The sequence below is a fragment of the Typopeltis vanoorti genome, chromosome 25, assembly GCF_054136105.1.
Source record: "Typopeltis vanoorti isolate ZY-2024b chromosome 25, IOZ_Tvanoo_1.0, whole genome shotgun sequence".
Lineage (NCBI taxonomy): Eukaryota > Metazoa > Arthropoda > Arachnida > Uropygi > Thelyphonidae > Typopeltis > Typopeltis vanoorti.
In genome coordinates, this window is record NC_143573.1 from 4,806,823 (window position 1) to 4,831,927 (window position 25,105).

The 25,105-nt window shown below is 35.7% G+C and overlaps 1 protein-coding gene across 1 annotated transcript in view; it reads left to right on the top strand.

The window, feature by feature from the left end:
- The window catches only part of Cndp2 (Cytosolic non-specific dipeptidase 2), a 327,834-nt gene that overhangs the window by 63,455 nt on the left and 239,274 nt on the right, over positions 1–25,105 (top strand). Inside the window, exon 3 of the mRNA XM_090414788.1 lies at positions 5,337–5,507. Within this exon, the coding sequence (XP_090270914.1) occupies positions 5,337–5,507 (171 nt within the window). The remainder of the gene's footprint in view (positions 1–5,336; positions 5,508–25,105) is intronic.

A 25,105-nucleotide genomic window follows, 5' to 3' on the forward strand; every position in this document is an offset into this window, starting at 1 on the left:
ATAGAAATTGTCAGGATAGATCTGGCAACCTGTTTTGTAAATCTGAAAAGGCATGTGCCAAGTGAGAAGCTGTTCAACACCCTGCCTTGAAAGGAATTAAATTATTAAATCAATTACATAAGATAATATTGCCTGGTTGAAGATGCAATAAAAAAACTTCTTTATTACATTCATTTCAGACCATACATGATCAAATAACTTAATAGAGAATAGATGTGTTAAACTGAAAAAAAAAAAAATAAAGCAATACATTCTGAGTACATTTAGAATGAATCTCAAAGTTCATTTGCCTCTTGTCTCTTAACTTGCCTGTGACAAGTGGATTTCTGGAGCCATGCTCATAGTACCCATCTATAAAAAGAGAGAGAGAGAAATAAAACTGAATGTGAGAATTAGAGATTTTTTTTTTTCTGAGTGTTCCTGATAAGATTTATACAAACATGCTTGAGAAAGAGTTAAGAAAAATTGTTGAAGGAATACTTGGAGAAGAACAAGCTGGATTCAGGCCAGATAGAAGTTGTCAGGATAGATCTTGCAACCTATTTTGTATATCTGGAAAATCTATTTTGTAGATCTGAAAAGGCATATGACAAAAGTGCCAAGTGAGAAGCTGTTCAACACCCTACAGTTATATAGTTTAAATGGGACATTATATCAAACAATAATTAGTCTATATTTGAGTTAAGTTAGCAGTTAGAATTGAAGGAGTACAGGAAAATGTTTTGATAGAAGGGTGTACATTATCTCTACTGTTATTCATTTATGTGAATCAAAATTGGAAATGTTAATCTCAGCTCTTTACTTTATGCAGATGATGTTATACTTCTAATTAAATCCAGTACAAGTCTTCAAGATTACCTGAATAAATTGAATAACTGTTGTAATAAATTTGGTATGAAAATCAGCAATAAGAAGAGACAAACAATGAAAATAGGTAGAAAGACTGAAAACATCAACCGCATCCTGAATAAAGAACCTGTAGAACAAGTGAAACATTTCAGCTATTTAGGTGCAATTTTTAGTGAAGATTGCAAATTAAATATGGAAATGATAGCAGAATTAACAAAACTGGTAATAATCGAAAATCAACTAAATAAATTTATATGGAATAAAAGAGAAATTACTCAAAACACTAAGTTAGCTATATAAGACAGTGTTCAAATCAATTTTAACTTATTGATCTCAGGGCTTGTTAGAAATCACTTGATTGAAGACTAGAGACCACAGATATGAGAGTTATGAGAAAGTTAGGGGAGTGAACAGATGGCATCTTATTAAAAATGAGTATATTAGGAAAGAACTTGATATTGTTAGCATTCAGGAATATGTTACCTGAGTTAATCACAGGTGGTATGGCCACTTATGGGAGAGGAAAGATTATCCAAACAAGTATTCGCTGCCAGGTTGGCAGGAAAAAGACCTACAGGATGACCAAGATATAGTTGGATTGATATAGCAAAAGTGCCTTAGAAGACAGAAATATAAGATCTGATAATGTTGGAGTCTTGACAGGTAACAGATTGATTTGGAGGAAAATTGTCAGAAAGATGAGTCTTTAACTCCATGGGGTCTTGGGTAATAATAATAATGTAATATTTTCATGTACTGTCATAATATCCTGTACCCCTTGAGGGTATATGTCAGAAATTTGATGATGAATTAATATTTATCAAGTCATTAAGTTAAAGTTTGAATATTGGTTTAAAGTTTAAATATTGACATATTTCAGACAATAATTAATAAAAGCAGTTTTTGATAATTAGTGAAATTATTTTTTTAGAATAATAATCCAATAAATGTTAGTTCTGCTTTAACTCAGTGTAAGTTTAATTATGCAATGCTGTGTTAGGTACTGAAGGATAATTGCAGTTTCTTAAGCTCTGTTTTTTTTAAATTAAAATTGCATTAAAGATGTTTGACAATCAGTTCCATGTTTTCTAGTTGGTTTCTATCAGAGTGAGATGTAAAATAAACCTGCAGATTAAAATTTAAATGGCTATGCCTAAATATGCTTTGCTAACTACATTTATTTTGCTAAAATTACTTTACTTTGCTAAAATTATTTATTTTATTTTATTTTTTTTAACTGCAATAGATTTTTAATGAACATCTAATGTGGTATTCATTTTTCACACATTCTACAACGTTTTAATTATGCTCTTTTCATTATGAAACTGTCATTGATAACAGAAAATGTCTAGACTACCATCTGTTGATGACATAATGAATCAATGACAATTAAACACACATAATAGAATGGAAAACATGTTGGAGTTTTAATGGAATATTTCCAGCACTGTGAAAGGATTAAAAACTAATTTTAATGCTTACAATATTTCATCTCAGTCACTGAGACATCTTCAGGGATTACAAATAACTTGTAACACACACACACACACACACACACACCCAAAAAAAGACTACGCTAAATGAAACATGGGTGACTCATCTAGGTGGTGTGCACTCTGTGGGCATTTGTAGGTGGCATAGGATGTAAAGTTGGACCTCTGACAATTATTGTCTCCCAAATTTTGGGAAGTTTTGTGCATCTGTATTTAGGCCACCTACAAATGCCCATAGAGGGCACACCACCTAGACAGGACTTTAGTCACCCACATGTTTCATTTAGTATTGTGTTGTGTGTGTTCCAAGTTTTTTGTAATCCCTGAAGATATCTCACTGACTGAGAAGAAATATTGGAAGCATTAAAATTAGTTTTTAATGTATATGTATGTATATACATTTTAATGTATATGTATATTATCAAAATTCGTAGCGAAACTTCTCAAACCATTAATTACAACGTCTAAATTCATGATAAAAAACACGGACGACCTTTTCAAAAAAATAAAAAACCTAACCCTATCCCAGGAAGACATCCTCACTTCATTGGATGCGGCCTCTTTATACACTAACGTGGATGTCCCCAGAACTTTAGACATCGTACACACACTACTCACAGAAGACCACACCCTACACTCTCGTACTAAACTAACGCCCATTGACATTATTAACTTAATAAAACTAATAATCTCGGCAAACTTTTTCAAGTTCAACAATAACATGTACATTCAAATCTTCAGACTCTCCAGGGGCTAAAACATCAGTGGACAACTAGCGGAATTATTCCTAGCACATATAGAATCACTCCTACTCCCCCCCCGGCGTCACCTTTTATGGCAGATACGTGGATGATATTCTGTGCATTGGTAATCCCACACACATCACCACCTTAAAAACATCCCTAAACAGTTACAGCAACAGATTAAAATTCACCACAGAAACTGAACAGAACAAATCCATCAATTTCTTAAACTTGACATTAACCAGAACACACAACAAAATAGCCACGAAAATATACCACAAACCCTCGCATATCGGAAACTACCTCCATTTTCACTCATACCATCCATATTCTGTTAAAAAATCTGTCATCTTATCACAATTCATAAATGCTTGCAAATAATTTTCAACCAATCAGAATAGTCTAAACGCAGAAATAAAAAAACTAACACAGATCTTCATAAATCGCAACTATCATACACAACTGATTAACTACGCAAACAGGATGGCAAAAAAAACCCCAAAACAATCCAAGTACCAAAACGAACTTCCTAACACAAAAAATTATCAATCTACCATACACTCAAAACACATACAAAGCCTATTAATACATCTTCAAACATACTGAAAACAAACTGGTATTCACCACAAACAAAAACTGGCAAATCTCCTAAAATCCACCAAACCTCACACACACAGAAAGAAATATTTGAACATCACAATGTAGTCTATAAATTTCCCTGCCAAAAAGACTGTGATATCACCTACACAGGTTCCACCATCAGGTCTTTATGGGCAAGACTACAAGAACACTTCCGTGATTGTAACATCCCTATTCCTGAACATTTAAACACTAAAAAACATCAAAAAGAAAAATCAACATCAAAAAGAAAAATCGAATACAAAGCGCAGGAAAAACGGAAATAGCTGTTCATGCCCTTGAACAAAAACATACCCCGCAGATCGACAAGGCCATCATAGTAGACAGACAAGACAATGAACAATGCTTAGAATATCAGAAACAATAGCCATAAAATGTGACGCGAACTCTATCAATGTACATAGGCCCTACATAATCTCCGAGGTTTGGAAGCTTCACAACATAAAATTGAGGTCACAACCCCGACCAATAGGCGATAACACAAACACTTCAAAAACAGAAGCACCTACCCGACCTGACATAGCATCCACTTTCCCAATGTATTCAGATGACGACCAAAAATAGTCGAAACAGACCGCACCCCGTCAACCCCCTTTTCCCCTTCCCCCCCTATATAAAAAATCAACCCTTTCACCTTTTCCCCACCCTATATAACATAATAATATAATGTATATGTTTATATATATATTACTGAAAAAAACCCAGGTTTTTCTAATTTAATTCTCCCAAATTGCCTACCCCCCCACACTCAGTAGTTTTCAGACATCGCAGAAAGAAGAAAAGCCGCACCACCCAGAAAAAGGTACGTGTAAATTTCTCTTCTTTATGCTACATATACCTTTTGGTAAATTTACATCTACAATGCCCTAAGAATCCATGAGTAAATAGCCAACGACATTTAAACATGGGCACTCCTAAACTGAAGCAGGCAAAATAGCTGTAATTATAATAATTAGTTTTTAATCCTTTCTTAGTGCTGTAAATATTCCATTAAACCTCCAACATGATGTCCTCCCAGCACTTAATCCTTAACACACACAGAATGGAAATCAGTACTCAGTACACTTCTTAAAGGTGAACTCTTTTTTTGTAATTTGAATATCACTCACAAAAGGTGATAAACCCATCATACATTTGGTAGACTAGATAATCTTGAAATTTCACTCTAAAAATGAAATACAGAATACTTTCAGGCATGCAATAAACTGATATAGTGGTGAGTGATGAAATTCATCTACTGCCTATAGATAATTTGCAAACATTCATGCCTACAGTAGTATGAGTCCATGGCCTATTGGTTGGAAAGTGGAAGTGTTACCCACTGGACTAAACAGCCTGGAAAATTTATATATACTTGCCATTTATAATTATTTTAAGTACCGAATCTTCCTGTATTACAAATATGCATTGCTTCCATAATAATAAATTGAATATGTTGACCTAGAAGAATCTGGAAACTAGTTGTCATTTTTGTGCTTCATGTTCTTGAATACTAATCTGGTATTAAATTGATAGCTAAAAATTTAGACAACATCAGGAACTGTAAGGTTGGTATTTTTTTGAACTATTGTAACTGAATGCAACCATGCAAGATTTAGTAATTTTCTTTCAGAGACTAAAAAATGAAAGTGCAACATGTGAATTGGTGGATGTAGGAACACAAGAACTTCCAGATGGTACTAGTATTCAGTTGCCTCCTGTGATTTTGGGACATCTAGGAAATGATCCTAAAAAGAAAACAATTTGCATCTATGGCCACTTAGATGTTCAACCTGCTGTTCAGGTATAGTTTTTTTTTTTTCACGTGCATTTCATCTCCATAGCAGTAACAATTTAGCAAAACTTGGTTGGAAATTGATTAATAGAAATATATATATATATATATTTTTTTTTTTTTTTTTTTTTTTTTTAAGGAGAATCACTTATGTGACTGTATAGCTGAATGTTTAATTAGAAAATAACTAATTTATTTTTAAGGCACTACTAGTTTCGTCTTTCTAGAAGATTTCATTGGATGTGTAATACATTGAAAAAAGAGATACACAAAATGCATTACTTAGGCATCACATCATCATACGTATCAAGGATTTAGGCCTAGCATGGCCTGTTCTGGCCTTAGAAGTCATCATTGAATCGTTTAAGAGGACGTCCTGGTTTTCTTTTTCCTAATGGCTTGTACTTTAAGGCTTGTTTTGGTAATCTTTCTGTTTTCATTCTTTGAACACGTTCCATCCATTTATTATTATTATTATTTTGGGCGACTCCAGGAGTCCTTAGACTCATTGAGGGAGGCCCTAAACATCATGTCCACACAACTATGCGATTACATCTCACAGTATCTATCATACCTTGCCTTGAACTCGTTCACCGTCATAGCACCCACAACAGACTCTGGCAGCTTATTCCACTCATTTACCACTCTAAAAGTAAAAAACCTAGCTCTAACACCCCTGCTAACCACACTCTTGCCCAGCTTCCATAGGTGTCCCCTAGTTCTCCCACCACCACCAGTCCTGATCTCAAAAATATCCTCTGAATTAATCCTATAGAATCCCTTTAGCAATTTGAATGTCTCAATCATATCTCCCCTTTTCCGCCTATCAACTAGTTTCTGCAACCCACAAATCTTTAACATGTTCTCATATGGTTCATTCCATAGACCTGTTATCATCTTAGTCACTCGTCTCTGGATCCTCTCCACCTCCTCCCCATCAAGAAGGAACAGAGGTGACCAAATCTGGGCACAGTAGTCGAGATGAGGTCTTATCAAGGCGCGGTACAGAGGTACAATAACTTGCTTGTCTCTGCTCGTCAAGGTATTTTTCAACAACCAAGTGAGTTGATGAGCTGATTTAGCTACTTTTGCAATGTTCCCCCTAAACTTCATCTCCCTATCCACCAACACTCCCAAGTCCCTGGCCTCATCAATCTCTTGGAGTACAGTTCCACCAATGTGGTATACTGCTGCTAATCTTTTCACCCCAAAATGCATAACCTTACATTTTGTCACATTAAATTGACATCCATTCTCCTTAGCCCAGAACTCCAATCTATCTAAGTCATCCTGCAAGACTTTGACATCTTCTGTATTCACTATTGCCCTACCCAACTTTGCATCATCAGCGAACAAATGAATTGTTCCACTTAAATCCTTCCCTATATCGTTAATGAACAGATAAACAGCAGTGGTCCAAGAACAGAACCCTGCAGCACACCACTAGTCACAGGCCGTCTTTTGGACTCTACTCCTGAATAAACTACTCTTTGATATCTCTCCATCAACCAACCACCTATCCATCTCACCAACCCAATATCCATTCCCATGTGTTGTAGTTTACGGATTAGTATTCCATGTGGTATCCTGTCAAACGCCTTTGCTAGGTCCAGCAATATCACTGTAAACCCATTTCCCTTATCCAGTTCAGCCGTCACCTTGTTATAAAACTTGAGCAAGTTACTGAAGCATGATCTACCCTTCACAAAGCCATGCTGTCCCCTGTACAGCATCTCATTTTCATCAATCCAAATTTATGTTTATATTTTTTAATTTTTTCTATTACTGGTTCTTGGTTTAATTCTTTCATAATATCTTCGTTTCTTTTGTGATCAAATAGGGTATACTTTGCAGTTTTTCTCATAAACTTCATTTCTGCTGTTGTTAATCTTTGTTTGTCTTTTTGTTTTATTGTCCAGATTTCACTTTCATACATTAAGACTGGTAAGGCTAATGTATTGTATACTTTTAGCCTGGTTTGTTTTTGAATTAGGTTTGGTTTAAATATAGAGTTAATTACACCTGTTATTTTTAAATATTTTGCCATTTTTACGTTTATATCTTTTTCATTTTCATATGTCATCATACATCCTAGGTAGTTAAATGAATTCACCTGTTCTAAGATCTTGTTATCTATTACTATTTTAGTTCTTGCTGGATCTTGTCCTTTAAATGCCATAGTTTTTGATTTTTCCGTTGATATTATCATACAATAATCTTTGGATATCTCATTTAGATTTAAAATAGCTTTCTGTAAGTTATCTTCAGAATTTGTAATTATTATTTGGTCGTCTGCAAAGAGGAGAGTGTTTAAGTTAACTGTAGGTGAAAGTTTAATTCCTTGATGTAAATTTTTACTCCATTTTATTATTATTTCATTTAAGTAGATATTAAAAAGAGTTCCTCAGAGGGGACATCCCTGTCGGACCCCTTAGTTTATCTCTCTTGTATATGATAGCTTGTGATTTAATCTTATTTGTATTTGATTATTTTCATATATACTTGTGATAGCTTTTAGGATATTATTTGGTATTTGTCTTTCTTTTAATATGTTAAATAATGTTTCTTTTAACTTTGTCAAATGCTTTTTCAAAGTCAATAAATGCAATATGTGTTTCTAAATTATATTCTCTTCTTTTCTCTATTATTAATTTTAGGCAAAAGGCTGGGTCTATACATGATCGTCCTTTTCTAAATCCATTCTGTACCTCTAGAATAAAGTTTTCGGAATATTTCATTAGTTTGTTATTTAAGATTCTGCTATATATTTTGTAACATGATTTAGTATAGTGATACCTCTATAGTTTTTAGGGTCATCTCTATTACCTTTCTTAAAGATAGGAATCACAATTGCTTTTATCCATTCTATTGGGGGGGGATACCAGTTGAGTAAATTTTATTTAAAAATAATAATAGTCTTTCTTTGAATCTTGTTCCTGCATATTTATATAGTTCTGAACCTTGCTTATCTTCTCCAGGTGATTTTCTGTTTCTTGTTTCTTTCAGGCTGATTTCTAATTCTTCTTCAGTTATTTCCTTTTCATTTTCGTTAATTGTTTGCCAGTTGTCTTTTTTAAAATATTTGTCTGTCCACAGTTCTGTGTAGTAATTTAGAAATTCTTCTAATTTCAATTCAGTGTTTAATTTTATGTTTTCTTTGGTATCTGCATTTAGGTGTTTCAAAATCTTATATACATTGGGTCTTATTTTATATAAATCATGTTCTAAATTAGAAACAAATTTATTCCGTGATTCTCTGTCTTTTTTTGACTTCTCTTTTAGCTATAGCTCTTATTCTTTTATATTCTATTTCATCTTCTAATCTTTTACTGCTTAACCATTTGTGATAGGCTTCTTTTTTCTTTTTGATTATTTCTTTGATTGTATCATCCCAGATCTTCAGTTTTTTTTCTTTTATTGAATTTTTTGGTCTATCCTAAGCTTTCATTTGCTGCTGCATTTAGTATCGTTTTTATATTAAGCCATTCTATTTCTTCATTTTGTTTTATTTTATCTAGATATTGGTTAATTCTTTGTTCATATAGCCATCGTACATTTGTGTCATTCAGTAGTCTAGTTTTATAAACAAATGTTTCAATTTTTCTTTCTGTTCTTGTTACTTGTAGCCATTTAGGTGGTAATCTTAATTTTATTTTAACAAGGAAGTGGTCACTGCTTATTTCATATCCTCTGTGAACTCTAACATCTAGTGAAAATTTTGATGTCTTTTCATTTAATATGAAGTAATCTAATATTGATTTCCATCCTCTTGCTGCCCAAGTATATTTATGTATGTCTCTATGTTTATAGAGGTAATTCGTTATTTTTAGGTTATTATAAACTACAAAGTCAATCAATTTTTTACCATTTCTGTTTAGAGTGTGTTCTCCATGTATTCCTATATTATTATTCATTTTCTTGTTTCCAATTCTTTCATTTAAGTCTCCTGTTAAAATTACGTAATCATTTTTATTTATTTTATTATATATGTTTTGTAGCTGATTATAAAAATCAATATTATCCTGTTCTCTTCCTTCTTCTGGGGCATGTAAACCAATTATTGTTAAATAGCCTCTATCTATTTTTATTCTAGCTTCTATTATTCTTTCATTCCATAATTTATAATGTTTTAACTGTTTTGAAAGGGAGTTATGAATCCAAATCATGACTCCTGCTTGTGCTCTTTGGTCTCTGTTGACTCTACTGTATATCACATTAAAATTTTCAGTTCTCATAGTTCCTTTTAATTTCTTTTTTGTTTCAGTGATTACTGCTATTTTAAAATTTCTTTCATTTAATAACTGGTCTAATTCTATTTCTTTATATGCTATTCCTCTTACATTCCAGTTTGCTATGTGTATTATATTTTGTCGTTTCCATTTTCGTTTTCCCTTTTCCATTCCAGGGTCGTTTCCCATAGATTCAATCTGATTATCTTTTTCTGTCAGCTTACAAGTAGGATTATGTTCTCCATGTCAGGGGACTAGCCTGATGATGGAATAGTTCAGTGGTAGGGCTGCTTCCTTAAGGCTTCTGAACTAGCCTTCCGAATTTAAACCCATAGGAGGAATAAGGTATATTGAAGGGGAAAGAGTAGATTATAGAAGAAATATAGTAAAGTTTATAGAGAGGACATAGTTGTAAGTCCAGAAATGAAAAGACCCCATGGCCCTCGAGTACTCTAATAGCATAAGGGTCATAAAGTAAGAAGAGTTAGCTGATAAGGCCTTATAGGAAAGATTAAAGTAAGTGGATCTTCCTCAAAGGGGAAGGAGAGGATAGATCTATCTAGGGGTCCATGGGAGTGCCGCTTCCCTTACAATCAAGATGATTGCCCCTTATGGCCCTGTTGGTCCACGAGTCCTTATTCAGTATATTCGGACCACCATATATATATATATATACACACACACACACACGCACGCGCATGTACACACACACATGGTGGGCTCCCCTATCTGCCACCCAGGGGACGTGCTCTCTAGGGCTTACAGGGTCCCCTGAGAGCATCACACCATCACTTAGGCATCACTGAAGATTTAAATTATTAATGGATTGCTCAAATTAGAATGGATTCATGGAGCAGTTGCATTGTCGTTCTCATGCCAAGGATGTGGTCTCAAGACAACCATAATTGAATACCAGCTGAGTAACAATCAGAAAGTTGGTGGCTGAAGTTGACATTAATGTGAACAGGATTTAGTGCAATTTATAGTGTTTTACAATCTTTCTTTCACCTTCATCATAGCATTTATAAATGATTTCGGATCTATCTCAGGTTATTGAGTGTATAGTGGACTGATGGTGATCGGGATCAGAAGAATTAAAGCACGACTTGATAAGGCTGTAGCTCTGGTTTTACCATAGGCTATGTCTCTGATATAGCCTATGGTAAATTCCTCAATACAAAGCTCGATTGATTTTTCTGTGTTTCTATATTTTATGATATTAATACTTGCTTTCATTAAATTTCTTTAGGATTAAATAATCAAGTTTAACTTGAGTCAGAAATGCTCAAATATGGAGGAATGAAAGTTCTGCATTGGCTACACTGCAAAGGGACTGGTCGAAGGTCAAATTCCAGATGATTAGAGCAGATCTCTCATGTTACCCCCCCCCCCCTCTCTCTCTCTCTCTCTATATATATATATATATATATACACACACACACACACACACACACACACACACACACACACACACACACACACACACACACACACACACACACACACACACACACAAGGCATCTCCCTCTTCACTAATATTCCCCATAAGGAAACAGTGGACCTGTTAAATCAGAAATTTCCGTCTGATATCGTTGAACTATTCAAATTTACAGTTACTTCCGGTTACTTCACTTGGGGAGAAAAACTCTACAAGCAAGAGGAGGGAACAGCTATGGGGTCTCCTTTATCACCTAACTTGGCAGACCTGTTTATAGAAGATCTTGAAGTAAAAATTATCACGTTTCAACACAAACCAAAAATCTGGCTACGTTATGTCGATGATGTCTTTGCAGTCTGGGGTCATTTCGAACAAGAGCTACATCTGTTTCTAGATAAAATAAGCCTTCTTCAACCCCGCATCAAGTTTACATTAGAAAAAGAATCTCCACAGGGTATCTCTTTCTTGAATCTACACATCCAAAGAAAAGAAGATGGTTCCATCTCCGCTTCTGTTTTTGGAAAGCCGACCTTTTCAGGTCGCTACATCCACAACTCTTCTGCTCATCATCCTTCTCAAAAATTTGGCATCATCAAATCACTGGTAACCAGAGCACACAGATTTTGCTCCTCTGAGAAATCTCTAAAACAAGAATTGGAAATAATCAAAAACACAGTCATTCTAAATGGATATAATCCTAAAACTACTGAAAAAATCATCAGCCACTTCTCCACACATCAACAGATAAGAACAAGCCCATAGGATTCCCATACCGTATGTGAAAGGAATCTCAGAGCGACTTTCAAAAATTATGAAAAAATACAATCTTGCTGACCTACAAACCCATCGACCAGATCTATCACTTGTTACCTTCGCCTAAAGACAAACTCCCACCTCTGTTACTACCTGGCATGTACGAGGTACCATGCTCCTGTAAACGGTCGTACTATGGGCAGACAGGCAGATCAGTTCTTAAACACATCTCTGAACATCAAGCCGCAGAAATCCGGCCTCTCCCAACACGGAGTTGAAAACCCAAACCATAGGATCCACTGGGAAAAGACCAAACTTCTACACAGATCTTCATACAAACGTGAACGTTTATATAAAGAAAGTGCTGAAGCCCTACTTCACAGAGCCAATCTAAACCGCAATTATTATTATTATTATTATTAAACAAGACCTCATGGAGTCAAAGACTCATCTAGGAGGTCCTTTTATCTCACACACATCTCATCAGACCGCGTCTTAAACACATTCAAACTCCTTGCAGACACCACACTCTCAGGCAAGGCATTCCAATCATTCACAACTCTGCACGAAAAAAACCTGCCTCTCACTCCCCTACTCACACCCTCTTTATACAGTTTCCAGGGATGACCTCTGGTTCTCCCCTGATCTCCCACTATTCTCTGTAGAACTTCTCCACCATTGATCCTATAACAACCCCTTACCAACTTGTAGGTCTCTATCATATCTCCCCTCTTCCTTCTCTCCTCTAGACTCTGCAAATTACATATTTTCAATCTTTCCTCATACTCGACATTCCAGAGGTCAGAAACTACCTTAGTCAGTCGCCTTTGGACCCTTTCCAACATCTCTTCATCCTTCTGAAAACCAGGTGATGTCTTTGCCATTCCTAAAGTATGGGAAATTGTCATACAAAATTGTGTAAAATGATTCAATTTTAATTTTAATGTAATCTAATGTTTTTTTGTTTTTTTTTTTACGCTAGAAAGCGCTTCTGCACGTATTTGGATTCCATTGTATTCATGCGCCCTATCTGTATGTTATTCCTAGTATTGTTCCCAACTGTACTGACGATGTCCTAAGACACTTAGGTAGAAATATTTACGTATTAAAAAAACCTATTACTGTGGTTTTATGTGTGTTTATTTAGTCATATATAAGGGAATAAAGCTGATTGTGAAAATTAGATAAATTTCTCTACTAAGTGTTCCAGGTAAGATTTATGCAAGCATACTTGAAAAGAGGCTGAGAAAATTTGAGAAAGAGAAACTGGGAGAACACCCTGGATTCAGGCCAAATGAAGGTTTTAACATCAGATTTCACTTTATGATTGTTGAAAAATCATGGGAGTATAATAAGGATCTGTACTTAAGTTTGCTGATGAGGAAAAGGCATATGACAAGGTGCTTAGAGAAAAGATTTTCAGAACACTGTAGTTATATGGTGTAAATGGAACATTATATAGGACAATACATAGTCTATACTGAAATTGTAAGCCAGCAGTTAGAATTAAAAGAAATAGAGGAAGATGCTTTGATGTGAAATGAAGTGTAACATAAGGATGTTCATTATATCCATCCATGATCTATATGGATCTCATTTAAAAAAAAAAAATGGCATATTAAACCCTATATTAAAACTGAAGATATTAAACTTAACTCCTTGTTTTATGCAGATCATGTACTCCTAAATACATCCAGTGCAACTCCAGGATTCTCTAACTAAATTGAATATCTACTAAAACAAATTTGGCATGAAAATCAGCAAGTGAGAAGACTAAAACTATGAAAATAGGCAGGGAAATAGAAAACTTATGTGCATTCTGAATGGAGAGCCTATAAAACAAGTAAAATATTTTTGCTATTTAGGCACAGTTTTTAGTGAAGATGGCAAGTTAAATCTGAAAATAGACAACAGAATAAGCAAAGCTCGTATATGGTGGGGAGCCAGATGGCTACATTTAAATGGAATAAAAAGAGAAGTTAGCCAAAACACTAAACTAGCAGTAATATAAGACAGTGTTCAAACCAGTTTTAAGTTATGCATTTGAGAGTTTGGTTGGAAATAAAGCACTTGATTAGAGATCACAGATATGAGAGTTAGAAAAATTAGTAGCCTGAACAAATGGTAACAATGTTAGAATTATCGTCAAATTCCTGACATGTACCCTCAAGGGGTGTACAGGATATGATTCCTATCTACAAATTTCCTCCAAATCAATCTGTTACCTGTCAAGACTCCAACTTTATCAGATTTTATATTTCTGTCTTCTAAAGCACTTTTTACTGTATCAATCCACCTATATCTTGGTCTTCCTCTGGGTCTTTTAACTGCCCACCTGGCAGAGAACACTTGTTTTGCTAATCTTTCCTCTTTCATTCTGTTTAAGTGACTATACCACCTGAGATTAGCTCTACTGACACATTCAAGGATTCTAACAGTGTCAAGTTCTTTCCTAATATTCTCGTTTTAAATATGATATTACCATTGATGCCATCTGTTCATACCCCTAATTTTTCTCAGGACTCTCATATCTGCAGTCTCTAGTCTTTGTTCAAGTGTTTTATTTCTAACCTAGCTCTCAGATCCATAAGTTAAAATTGGTTTGAACACTGTTTTTTATACAGCTAATTTAGTGTTTTGACTAATTTCTCTCTTATTCCATATAAATTTAATCAGTTGACTTCCTACCATACAGCTTTGTTGATTCTGTTGTCTATTTCCATATTTAATTTACCATCTTCAGTAAAAATTGTGCCTAAGTAGCTGAAATGTTTTACTTGTTCTATAGGTTCTTTATTCACAATGCAGTTGATATTTTCAATGCTTATGTCTATTTTTATTGTCTTTGCCTTGTTATTGCTGACCTTCATGCCAAATTTATTATAACAGTTATTCAGTTTAGTGAGGGAATCTTGCAGACTTGTATCAGATTTCTTTAGAAGTATAACCTTATCTGCATAAAGTAAAGAGCTGAAATTAACATGTCCAATTTTGATATCAGGTTTAATACCACTTTCCTTCGTAATGTGATCCATAGAGATAATGAATAACAGAGAGGATAATGTACATCCTTGTCTGACACCAGATTTAACATTAAACCATCTTCTTGCATGCATAATATCAGTTTCAATCCTTTATTGAGGTCTCGTCAGTGGGAGCCAGACCCAGAGGTGGTGACACTACGGTGGAAGTAATGAAGAAGTAATATTTACCTGTACGAGTTGCCAAAAGGTGTCTCACCTTATTATTAAATTACTCTTTAGAGAAAGATGTTGTAAATATAGACTATAATAAATATAGTTTAATCCTTTATCCAAGTGTAAGCGAACAAGGTTTGCACCTGAAGTATCTTCAGGACTGAGGCAACTCATGGTAAAGGTGGACTAAGCTCTCATCACTTGTCTTAGTATCTCCCATAATGCAAAGCACATCTCCTTGCAGACATGTATAATGCTATGCATTAAGGGAAGAGCCACTAGGGTGGAAGTAATGGAGAAGTCATATTTAGAAGTCACCACCTCTGGGTCTGGCTCCTACTGACGAGACCTCAATAAAGGTCGAAACAGGTCTGGTTGCAATCAGGCATTCACGAGACAGTCCTTTAAGTGGCTCAGATTTGATGGAAGAGAACTTTGCTCTTGGATCTGTTTTTCTAACATGTCCAATATATTCTTAGTGGGGTTCAGATCTGGAATTTGTGGTGGCCGGGGAAGATGGTGGAGGTCACTGACACTCGCTAAATCACTGCTGAACAATCCTTGTGCGATGAACAGTAGCAATGTCGTCTATGAAATGACCATCACCTGCTGGATAAATAGTCAACATTACAGGATGGACCTGATTGGCAAAAATGTTCAGATATTCCTTTGAGGACACCTGACCTTCCATCAATATTAGGGAACCTGTTCCATACTGGTAGAACTTGCTCCACACCATGACACCTCCAGAACCTTCAGTTGTGTTTATAATGCAAGCTGGGTTCATTGCTTCATGGGGCTCCCGCCTAAATTTCTGCCTACTGTCGATACATAAGAAGCTGTCCTGTTACTTATCAGATACGTGACTTTTTTCCAGTGTCCAATCACAGTGTTTCTGACACAGCTGTAGACAAGCTTTCTGATTTCTTCGCAGAAATCAGTGGTTTCTGTATAGGCATGCAACTGCCAATACCGATCTTCTTCAATTCCCTGTTATGGATAAAGGAAATCAGCAAGTTTGAGTATCTGGGATCCATTATTAATGTGAAGAATTACCATTCATAAAGGCAACTTATGGATGAAAGCCCTGGAACCTAGAGAAGTCTGATACACATAACAGCCACTTAATCAGAAACCTTTATGTACATAAAGGTCACTTGTGCACCATATATGAAAAATACTTGGTCACATGTTCTAGGAAACTATGCAAGAATGCTGGTCAGTAATCATCAATAGTGTTTATTACAACAGGAAAAACAAAGGATCTTTCGGAGTTCAATAAAGGGCTTATTGTGAGTGCCCATCTGGCTAGAACTACGATTTTGAAAACAGCAGAGCTGAACTAGTCTCCTCAAAAGGTGAGATATCATGGGTGTTTAATCAATTGAAAAATAACCCACATTGCTTGTCTATGTAACTATTACACTAATATATTCTGTCAGGAAAAAGATAGCCATCATCTGAGAAGGCTTGTATAGACAAACTGAGCTTCCTGTGTGCAGCAATTGACCGAAGCATTTAATGGAGACTGTTCCAGACCCATATCTCCCTGAAGTATGCCTTACTCCCTTTCTCACCTGAAACCAATCTGTTAATCCAGTATCTGTTATTACCATGTCTTCTTGCTTGCTGTACAAGTTAGCTACCTGATAATATGTCGAGGAAAACCCATTATTTTTGTTACACCCCTCAGTTCATATGCAGAACACAGTCAAAAGCAGAGTAGTCTATGAGACATAGTACCATAGGGAGTCTAAATTCTTTCAGTTGTCTAAGGCAAAATGGGCTGATCTCTGGTACCATTGCTTTTCTTTAAAATCCCATGTTCCTCTGCCATCTCTGCCTGAACTTTAGGCTCAATCTTATTTAGAATTATATTCAATAAAATTTTGCTTCCATGAGAGATTAAACTAATAGTTCTATAGCTCTTGTAATTCTCCATATCTTCACGTGCAGTGGTATGAAAACTGATTTCTTCAAGTCTCTGGGCCATGATTCTGTCTCCCATATTCTTGTAATCTATGAAACACTCTTATTTCTCCATTCAGTATAACCTTAATAACTCTGCTGGGATTACATCTGCACCATATGCACATTTGGGCCTTATTGTTTACCTGTTTAATTACTCTTTCAACCACATGCTTAAGTGGAGAAGGTTCCAAATTGAAATTTTCCTGGTGAGAGGCCTCTAATTTTCCTTATCCTCTCTGCTATACAGGTGTTAATAGTACTCCTTCCATGTTTTTTTCATTTCCAGTTCTTCTGTTAGTGCTACTTCATTCCTGTCTTTAATGACATTCAGTTTGGGCTTAAGCTTGTGCCTCAGGTCACGAACATCCTTTTATAATTGTGCCTCTTCATCTGGAACTTTATCTCTCTATATTTATTAGAATAAAAATTGTCCTTGTCTTGTCTGATGACTTTTCTGACTTCTCTGTGTAATCTCTTATATTCTTTAGTCGTTGCCTGTTTTTCTCCAACTGCTTCCTTTCAATCAGATCTTATGAGTCTCTTGGTCTTCTATTTGGGCCGAGATACTTCTTGTTTGCATCCTCTGTTATAGCCTTGAATCCTTCCCAGAGCATTTCAGGTGAGTTCTCCTCACTAGTCTCCAAAAGACCATCCAACTGTGTTGATTCTTCTGTGAGCCAGACATCCAGTCTAGTGGATGTCAGGGACAGGCCTGACTTTAGGAGTTTTAGGAATCTGAATTTTATTTTGGCTTTTACTAGTTGGTCAGTATCACATTCTGCTCCAGGGCAAATATGTACATTAATGATACTTGTTTTCCACCATTGGAGAACCAGGATGTAATCAATCTGGTGCTATGAGTGTTAAAGTCCATTGTTGGTGTTTCTGGAAGCAGGTATTGTAATAGCATGGACAAATTCCAACAGTCTTTCACCATGGATATTATGTTCACCCAGACCAAACATGCCACACTCAGGCCTAACTCATACTCTTTCCACAAAGTCCCCTAAGATGAAAAGTACATACCTCCTTGTCAGGCAGTCCAATACAGTCTAGGTTTTTATAGAATTCCTCACTCTCTTCATGAAGCCTGTGTGTGTGTGTGCATAAACTATGGATAAAAGTATGGGTAGGATTATTGGTTTGGTTAGTGAGAGAATGTAATTTATTTACACTCCTGCATTTTCATGCTGGAGTGTACATAAATCTCGCTGCTGCAGATGTAGCAGTGAAGTAGGTGTCCATTATGATGTGTATTGGTTAAGCAAACAGAAAACTAGCTATCTGGTGGAAGATGGATAGGATGGTAGTTTGTTGGGCCTTTATGCCACTTAGCCTTTCAAAGTCAAATTTTGATTTATTGAGTAGTGTTATGTATTTGTTGTGTGCTTCAGTCTAAGCTGAATCATTTCAAAGCCAACCACTTAAGTATGCTGAATTTGTCTCTTCTACTATCTTAATACATCTGTTGTAAAACCATGGCTTGGATACTGGTCAGGACTTTTAATGGTGATAGCCTTTCTTCTAGAAGTTAATTTCAGCATCTCACTTGGTGCAGGGGATTAGGTCAGGCTATTCAAGCAGTAATCTGACCATGGAACAGAATAGTATAGGTCTCAGAAGTCATCTGCTTTACTATGTGATACACAGTGACACAAGATTCAGAATTGCTGAAGAGCATTTGCTTGGCTATTTAAATAGAGAGGAAATTTGCATAAGATCAATCTGAATTCCAAGAAGTGATATCTGCAGTGTATTTTGAACTGTTTGGAGGGCATTGATTGAAGAATAGTTGACGGGGAAGAGAGAGCCATGTGATATTTTGTAGATGGATGATTCTATTAGATCATTGCTTATAGCTGATAGCCAGTTCTCCACCTTTTCCCACCTGACCATTGGAATTGGGGAAGGGAAGTTAGATTTATGGACATCAGAGTCTCTTAGAAAGATGCTTTCACTTTTTGAATAATTAGATTGCAGATAGAATTTAAAAAAAAAAATGTTTGTGATCAGACATAAAGAGAGCAGGCTGAACAGGTGAACTATAGACTCAACTGTACAAATATCATGAAATTAAAATATAAAATGGTTTGAAACAAGAACAAACCATTTTATATTTTAATCAGAACATCATGATGAACTCAAGAAGCCATGAAATGTAAGGAAGGCCTATAGATAAACAGGAGTCATGAGAACTCTTTTGTAGGAATACACAAGATAAATATCAGGAAAGTGGTAAAAAGTTCTGGAGCTAATACTGTAAAGGGAATCATATTAAAAAGATACTATAAAAACTGAAGATAAAGATATTCTGGATGTCTGGAGTAATTACTGTGAAACATGGTTAAATGAGGATAACAGTGTAGTGGTAGAAAATATTCAAAAGAAATGCAATCAGGAATAAGTATCAAATGCTTAGAAAAACCATCAGAAATCTGAAATGTGGAAGGACAGCTGGAGTCTTCCAGAAAAGGGTAGATATTAGATTTAGCATTCTTTCTCTGGCATAAGATATCAGATATAAGATAGCCATCCTTGTGGAAGAAGGAATCATGCAGAATGTAGTTTGTGTAGTTAAGCTGTAGTTTGTTTTGCAAGGAGTTTGTATTTGAGTTTTGGTGAGAAATAGAATGCCAGGTCTGAATGCCCTAAGTGGTGATGTGTATCATTTGTTTGTATTTATTCAGAAAATATTGAAGTAGATATGGAATTTTTTTTTTTTTGTGAGAATTTGTATGTTGTAATTTTTGAGGAGAGGGGTTTAACCACAGTGGCACTATGATGTTATTATTTATTTTGGTGATTAGCTGAAAGAAAGAAGGGACAGACATTAAGAAGAAATGCTTTTGGACATACTACCTATATAGATAACACCGGTCTCGTTTCCATACTGTGGCTGCAGCAGCAGCACCCTCTACATAATTGCTCCTTCTGTACTCCAGGCATGTTCTGCCAGATATATATATATATATATATATACATATACACACACATACACAGTGGCAGCTGGTAATAGTAGAAACAGGTGGGGCCAGGGGCCAAAAACAACTTAATTTTTTTATGTTTATTATATAGGAGGTTCTATTATTGATTTATAGTTATTATTTCTATTACAGTAATGTTTAGTCAGAATCTACTGATGCATTGAGCTATTAATTTTTTAAAATTGTTAGGACGTAACATATACTGGCTCAACATATTAATAACACGAAAACTTGAAAGATTTGCAGTTGCGGGAATAGCTCAATGGACTAGAGCAAAAAGAAAAAAAAAGCTTAACAGACTAGAGCAATGAACCGGAAATCCAAAGACGCTGGTTTGATTCCAGCTGGCCACCATGCAAAATGTTTTAATTTTTCAAGTGTTAAAACAAAAAAGTTATTATTTCTATTTTTTATTTTATAAATCAATGTCGAAACTTCCGAGATTCCAAGAAATAACGAGAAACGTGTTTCCAATAAACTGTCAATTTTGTTCATAGTTAAAATGTTATGGACATAATAACTGGGTCTGACTAAACTGGCCCCAAGATAAGCATTGCGCCCGGTAAACAAATACGATCACTAGTGCGCCTGCCTCATACATGCCCCGTGTTCTACATGTATAAAATAGGGCCAGCCATGGCTGGCCCCAGAGACCATACTAAGTCGCATTATACAATATTGCCACAAAATACTACAGTAATTTTCTATATATATATATATATATATATATATATATATATATATATATATATATAAAACGTGTTGGAAATAGATCAAAAAATAATAATTACAAGAAACATATTTTTTAAAACTACAATTATTGGGCTAGTTATACAAATATAGGTGGGACCCAGCCCCTATAGATGAGCCGCCCCTGTATATATATATATATATATATATATTTTTTTTTTTTTTTTAAAAAAGAATTGAATGACAAAAACAGAAAAAAAAAAAGAAAAAGGTTTAATAGTATCACAAGACTAGTTTGGTTTTTTACAGCCTCCTTCAGGTGTTTTTATAAATGAAAAACCTTAAACATTGAAGAGAAAAAAACTGTGAATAGCACAGGAAAGTCACCATATATATTTAACGTGAAAACGTTGTAGTTAACATATTCAAAGTAGTTCCTTCGTTGGTCACATTGTTGTGTGAGTGCATGCGTATGGCATCTCGTGAGCGCCAGTATTTGATCACAGCAGAATGACAGTGTGGGAGATTATAGCTTACATTATTATTTAAATGTATAGGGTTGAGGATGATTTCTCTAGATTCTACAATTTTTCTCTCCAATTCGTCATGGCAACGAAAAATATTGTTAGATCTATCCCAAAGGATTATATGACCATGGTTTTCATCATCAGAATCGGCCAAAAAAGGACATGGCTGGATAAAGCACTGGCACGTGTTCTCTTGTAAGCGATGTCCCTCCTGTGCTCCTCCATACGCAATTCAATAGACTTATCTGTCTGGCCAAATAAGGGATGTCGTAGTCACACCATATCTTATACACACTGGGATATTTTAGATTGTAATGGCTAGGCTTTGGACTAGGGAGCGGATCTTAGGAAGCGGAAATGTTCTAATGTTATATTTTTTGAGAACCTTGGCTAATTTTTGAGAAACTGTGCTTATTTATGAATAGATATATTGCCTTTAACATTATTCATTTCTTGAGTGGCGACTAGGAGGATTAAAAAGGAATTTTTTAGTAATTTTTTTGAGAATAACCATTCAGTCTGAAGGTAGATATAAGGAAATTGATTTCTTTACGAAGTTCATCAGGGTCGTCAAGAAGAGAGCAAGCTCTATGTGCCAAAGTAGAAATAATTCCAAGTTTCTGAGGAGGGAAATGATTGGACTGACTATGGAGATATCTATTGGTGTGTGTAGGTTTTCTGTACATCGAAATTTTAAGTTTTTCAGAAGAACAGGTTAGTTTCACGTCCAAGAAAGGCAGGGAGCCATTGGTTTCAACTCAGCCATGAATTGGATATTCAGATGTTGACTATTGAGATATTCAAGGAAATCCAGGAGAGAATCACGTCCATGGCTCCAAATGAGGAAAATGTCGTCCACATATCGTTTCCAAATTCTTGGTGCTAAGGAATAGGAAGAGATAGCTTTGACTTCAAAATCTTCCAGATAAATGCATCAAGTCTGGTAAGTTTGGCAAGTACAGGTAAAGGATTACCCATTGCTAGACCATGATTTTGCTTGTAGATGATGTCTTGAAATCTAAAGTATCCAGACTTGATGCAATGAGTAAGGCTAACATTTTTTTGGATAACTTGTCTTTGAGATGTGTCAGGACTTCGTCTGTAGGTTGTGAACAAGGATGCTATGTCAAAGCTAGCCATGATTTCATTTTCTTTAACAGTAATATCCTTAATGTATGATACAAAATCCGTAGAGTTATTAATAAAAGACGAACAGTTTTTTATTGCAAGCATTTAAAGGCTTGCAATAAAAAACTTTTATTGCAAGCCTTTAAAGGAAGGAATATGGAGAACCAACTAGGGCTTCTGACCTAATGTCAAATCCTCACCTTCTTGTGGTGCACTCTGTTAGATATACCTGGATACTGAACAAACGAAGATGAGCTGGCAATTTGGGATTTATCCAACCAATTGTTTTCTTATTGGCTTAAACTACAATGTAAAATGATGGTACATCATTCATAGAAATCTCATAGAAATTCCCATTGAATGGGTAAAAAAAAAAAAAAATAGAAACAATTTTGGCAGCATTCCTTTGAACAGTATTGCTTGCACTGCATAGAAATGAAGTGAAAGATTGAGATGGAAATCAGAATACTTATTCTGAAGACCAGACATGTCATTAGTCACTTCAGATCTTCAATAAGCAAAGTGATGTTTCATTTGGGATTAGTCCCACATTTGCAATGATGTACCTCTAGAAGAAGCACAGAAACTGACTGAGTATACTGGAGGTAGAATGAGTCGACAAGGAGAGGCTCATTATATGAGGACTGTTGGGAGAGAGCTGTTGAATCAGAGAGCAGTATATTGGTTTTTGGAAAACTTTTCCTGGACATAAAAACATTCTATCATCATCATTAATTTCCTGATGTGTATCCCCAAGGGTTGTTCAGGTTACTATGACAGCATTACATGAGCAATTAGATCATGTAATGCTGTCATAGTAACAGCATTATGCCAAAGATTATGGTATGATAATATCAACAGAAAAATCAAAATTGGAGGAAATGGTATAAAGACAGCTGTTGCAGAATGTGTGGTGGAGATACTTAATGAGCAGTTCATAAAGATCTTTCAATCTTGTGAATGTGACTTCATGGAGATTAAGAGCAGTTGATGATGGGGAGGAGAGACTGACTGTAAGTGAGCAAGAGGTGTTTGGGGAGTTGAGTAAACTAGATGTAAATAAGCTGTGGGACTTGATAATATATCACTGCGTATTCTGAAGGAATGTGCCAGAGAGTTGACACCTGCCTTGACATATTTTTTTAATACGAGTCTTGCACTTGGTCGAGTCCCTAAAGAGTGGAAGGAGGGCAAGATTGTGCCACTTCATAAAGGAGGTGATCGAACTCAAGCATCAAACTATAGGCCTATCTGTGTGTCAGGTGTTGTGGTTAAGTTGTTGGAGAAGCTTGTGAGAACTAGGATCCAGAGTTGGGTTGACAACAATGGTATAATCTTTGATGGACAGCATGGATTTGCTAAAGGGAGGTCGTGTTTTAGTAATCTACTTACTTATTACAATAAAGTGACTGCTTCCTTGGACAGAGGAGAAGGATACACAGTAATATACTTGGATTTCGCAAAAGCTTTTGATAGAGTACCTCATGATAAGTTGACAGTCAAACTAGAGCAGATGGGGTTGGATATTAGATTAGTGCATTGGATTGGAGACTGGCTATCTGATAGGTATCAACAAGTTGTGTATGGGGGTGCAATATCCAGGAAAAGGAAAGTCACTGGTGGAGTGCCTCAGGGATCTGTTTTAGGGCCATTACTATTTAACTTGTATATTAATGATATTGGCGAAGATTTGGATGGAGATATTCAGTTGTTTGCAGATGATGCAAAGTTGGGACGAACCATAAAGAGTAGTGAAGATGTTGTGGCCTTGCAAGAAGACTTGAATAAATTGAGTGATTGGGCAAGCAAATGGGGGTGTGAGTTCAATGTTGCAAAATGTAAGGTTTTAAAATTTGGAAAACAAAGATGGAATGCAGAATTTATGCTTGGTGAGAATATATTGTTGGAAGTAGAGGAAATAAGAGATCTGGGAGTGATAGTGGATAAGGATCTAAAATTTAGGGGACACATCGCCAAAATTGTGAAGACAACACAAAGACTTCTGGGAATGATGAGGAGGACACTGACGTGTAGAAGTAGGGTGATTCTTGTTCCATTGTATAAGGCTTTGATTAGGCCACACATGGACTATTGTGCCCAGATTTGGTCACCTGGTTTTCAGAAGGATGAAGAGATGTTAGAAAGGGTCCAAAGGCGACTGACTAAGGTAGTTTCTGACCTCTGGAATGTCGAGTATGAGGAAAGATTGAAAAGATGTAATTTGCAGAGTCTAGTGGAGAGAAGGAAGAGGGGAGATATGATAGAGACCTACAAGTTGGTAAGGGGTTGTTATAGGATCAAAGGTGGAGAAGTTCTACAGAGAATAGTGGGAGATCAGGGGAGAACCAGAGGTCATCCCTGGAAACTGTATAAAGAGAGTGTGAGTAGGGGAGTGAGAGGCAGGTTTTTTTCGTGCAGAGTTGTGAATGATTGGAATGCCTTGCCTGAGAGTGTGGTGTCTGCAGGGAGTTTGAATGTGTTTAAGACCCGGTATGATGAGATGTGTGAGATAAAAGGACCTCCTAGATGAGTCTTTGACTCCATGAAGTCTTGTTTAATAATAATAATAATAATAATAACTATGGCCTTTAAAGGACAAGATCTAGCAAGAACTAAAATAGTAATAGATAACAAGATCTTAGAACAGGTGAATTCATTTAACTACCTAGGATGTATGTATGATCACATAT